The 2540-nt window shown below is 52.6% G+C and overlaps 1 protein-coding gene across 1 annotated transcript in view; it reads left to right on the forward strand.

The window, feature by feature from the left end:
• Nucleotides 1–2414, forward strand: part of LOC106810861 (cortactin-binding protein 2-like) — a 5257-nt gene extending 2843 nt beyond the window's left edge. Inside the window, exons 3-5 of the mRNA XM_014814328.1 lie at nt 1309–1459; nt 1873–2054; nt 2294–2414. Of these exons, the coding sequence (XP_014669814.1) occupies nt 1309–1459; nt 1873–2054; nt 2294–2414 (454 nt within the window). The remainder of the gene's footprint in view (nt 1–1308; nt 1460–1872; nt 2055–2293) is intronic.
• Nucleotides 2415–2540: the final 126 nt, after the last annotated feature.

Below are 2540 nucleotides of genomic sequence, written 5' to 3' on the forward strand. Positions count from 1 at the left end.
CTAATTAAAGCCAATTTTAGCTAGATAATGTACACAATATCCCCCCCCCCCAAATTAAGAACCTCTTTAAGAACCTCTTCAGGCTGATTTCTCACTATGTATCATATATATAAGAACCACTTCAGCCTGAAACAGAAAATCACGGGTTCTTTATGCGGGTGTTTACTGTATTTCACCAGCATCCATCGATCTCGCGCGGAAGCTCAAACGAGCTGCGCATTAATTATGTATGAATGTCGATGTTAAGCCGATAATTACTCGCCGGCGATCCGTGAGATCCTAGACATCGACGCTGATTTACGCGGCTGCTGCTCTGAGAAATGTCTGCGTAGCCACGGTCAACTCCAATCATATCTCTGCGATCATATTCAATCGATGGATGACAACTGTGAAACGAACCGGTATCGCGTCTCACGCTTGTGTAAATGTTGTAGGAATAATGCAGATACGTGTGTATGTTGAATGTGTAGTTGTTGACCTTTGACCTCAATCCCAGGAAGCACCGTGCGAGCGTACATTGCCGAAACGAGTGTTTTGTCTTATATTTCGAGAGTTTGAGTTGCTATGGTTACTGCTTCTATGTTGGCATCTATTACATCTGATAAATAGCTTCTAGGCTCCTAGCCTCTATAGAACGGTCACCTGTCTATAAAGGACACCCTCTATAGAACGGTCACCTGTCTATAAAGGACACCCTCTATAGAACGGTCACCTGTCTATAAATAGCTCCACGAAAAGGAACCAATTGATTTGTTGCCATTCATGGAAAACCAGCTGATCATTTCGTTAAGGTTATAACTGAAGGTGATATCTGTCGGTAACGATCCCTAGGAAAAATATCTACAGCATTGGCGTTCTAGCTTCAACCAGCCTCTGCAATGTGCATTTGAGTGTTCACTCGTGTTTCCGTGTCCCGCTTCGCTCCCATCATTCATCACCCGCACACCCAAGTCTTTATCAAGTGCCTAAAGGGGTGCTTATGTCGGGCTTGCGAGCCAACTCGACTGGAAGCAACTGGATTTCGAGCAACTGGAAGCGATCGGCAGCGACTAGTTGCGTCCAGTTGCCCACTGTTCTATTCCGAGCAACTAGTGGCGGCCAGTCGCAGGCAGTCGCGTCGCAGTCGACCGGCCTAAGCACTGCAGTCGCAGTGAATTGCAGCCGGTTGCTTCCAGTCGAGTCGGCTCGCAAGCCCGACATAAGCCCTTCTTAAGAAACACCTGTGGGGTCTCTTGAGGAGTCTTAATGGAGGCTTCAGAGAAAGGAAGGTCTGGTTTTCTCGAACGCTGCCGGTTACCCGTGCTGCAGGGAGGACGTGGAGAACGAGAGGAAGCAGATAGACAGCCTGACGGCGGCCCTCGCGCAGGAGAAGGAAGCCGGGGAGAAGCTGATGAACGAGCACAGCAAGGAGAGACACAGCATGAAGATGCAGATGGACCGCAACAACGCAGGGTTGCAGGTGCGTGCTACGGGAGGGGTGTCTAACTCTGTGTCTACGGGAGGGGTACTACAGCTCTGTCTGTCTAATAGATCGGTAGGGAGGGGAATCTCTATCGTTGCACAGCGTGGCGGCGTATCCATGGCGACGTCACCCCCGCGCGTGTATCGGGGCGGGTGTGCGATCAACGGAGCTACGATGCTGCGTGGCGACGCCGGTGCGTATGTTCGCTTGTTTACGCGCGCGGTGCTGCTTCACCGCAGCCAATCTCTCGCCCCCCGGTGTGGGTACAGACGTTCACTTGTTTACGTGCGCCGCGGCGACTCTTAGACCCGTGTCTCGGTTGGCGCGGGTACGTTCGTTCGCTTGTTTATGCTTGCGGCGATGCCTCGCTGCGGCCACTTTCTCAGCCCCGTGTCTCTCTCATGGTGTAGGAGCTTCAGCAGCAGCTGGACAGGGAGAAGGAGAAGAGTGCGGGGTCGGAGGCTGCGCTACAGAGGGAGCGTGCGCGCATGGACGCGCTCATGACAGAAGCTGAGGAGGCTGGCAGCATCGACGCGGGACGATTCGTCGATCTAGAAGCCAGCCTGCAGAGCAAGACTGACGATCTCAACAGGTGTGTGTGTGTGTGCGTGCGTGCGTGCGTGCATGTATGTTTATGAGTGTGTAAGTGCGTGCGTGCGTGCATGCGTGCGTGTTTGTACGTTTATAAGTGGGTAAGTGTGTGCGTGTGAAAAGCGCACAGCGAACATCGACTGTGGGAGCCGAGCCGTGGCAACTCTCGCTCACTCACTCCTCCCATCGCTCGCTCACTACTCCCGTCACTCACCGCTCATCATCATCATTGTGTTGCAGCGCACTGCAGCGGGAGAAGACCCTGAGTAAGAAGCTGAAGGCGATGCTAGAAGCGCGTCAGGGAGCCAGCACCTCACAGCTGGAGGATGAGAAGGTATGTCAGCGGGGACGCGGGTGGTGATAACACGATGCCTGTAGAGCTGGGCACACGGTAGAATGCTCGGCCAGGTTGCAATCCTCGGTCACTGCTGGTGCTGTCTCGCTTAAAAGTTCTTTCTACCTGATTAGTTTATATCTTTGCTAATAT

The sequence above is a fragment of the Priapulus caudatus genome, unplaced genomic scaffold, assembly GCF_000485595.1.
Source record: "Priapulus caudatus unplaced genomic scaffold, Priapulus_caudatus-5.0.1 Scaffold479, whole genome shotgun sequence".
NCBI lineage: Eukaryota > Metazoa > Priapulida > Priapulimorpha > Priapulimorphida > Priapulidae > Priapulus > Priapulus caudatus.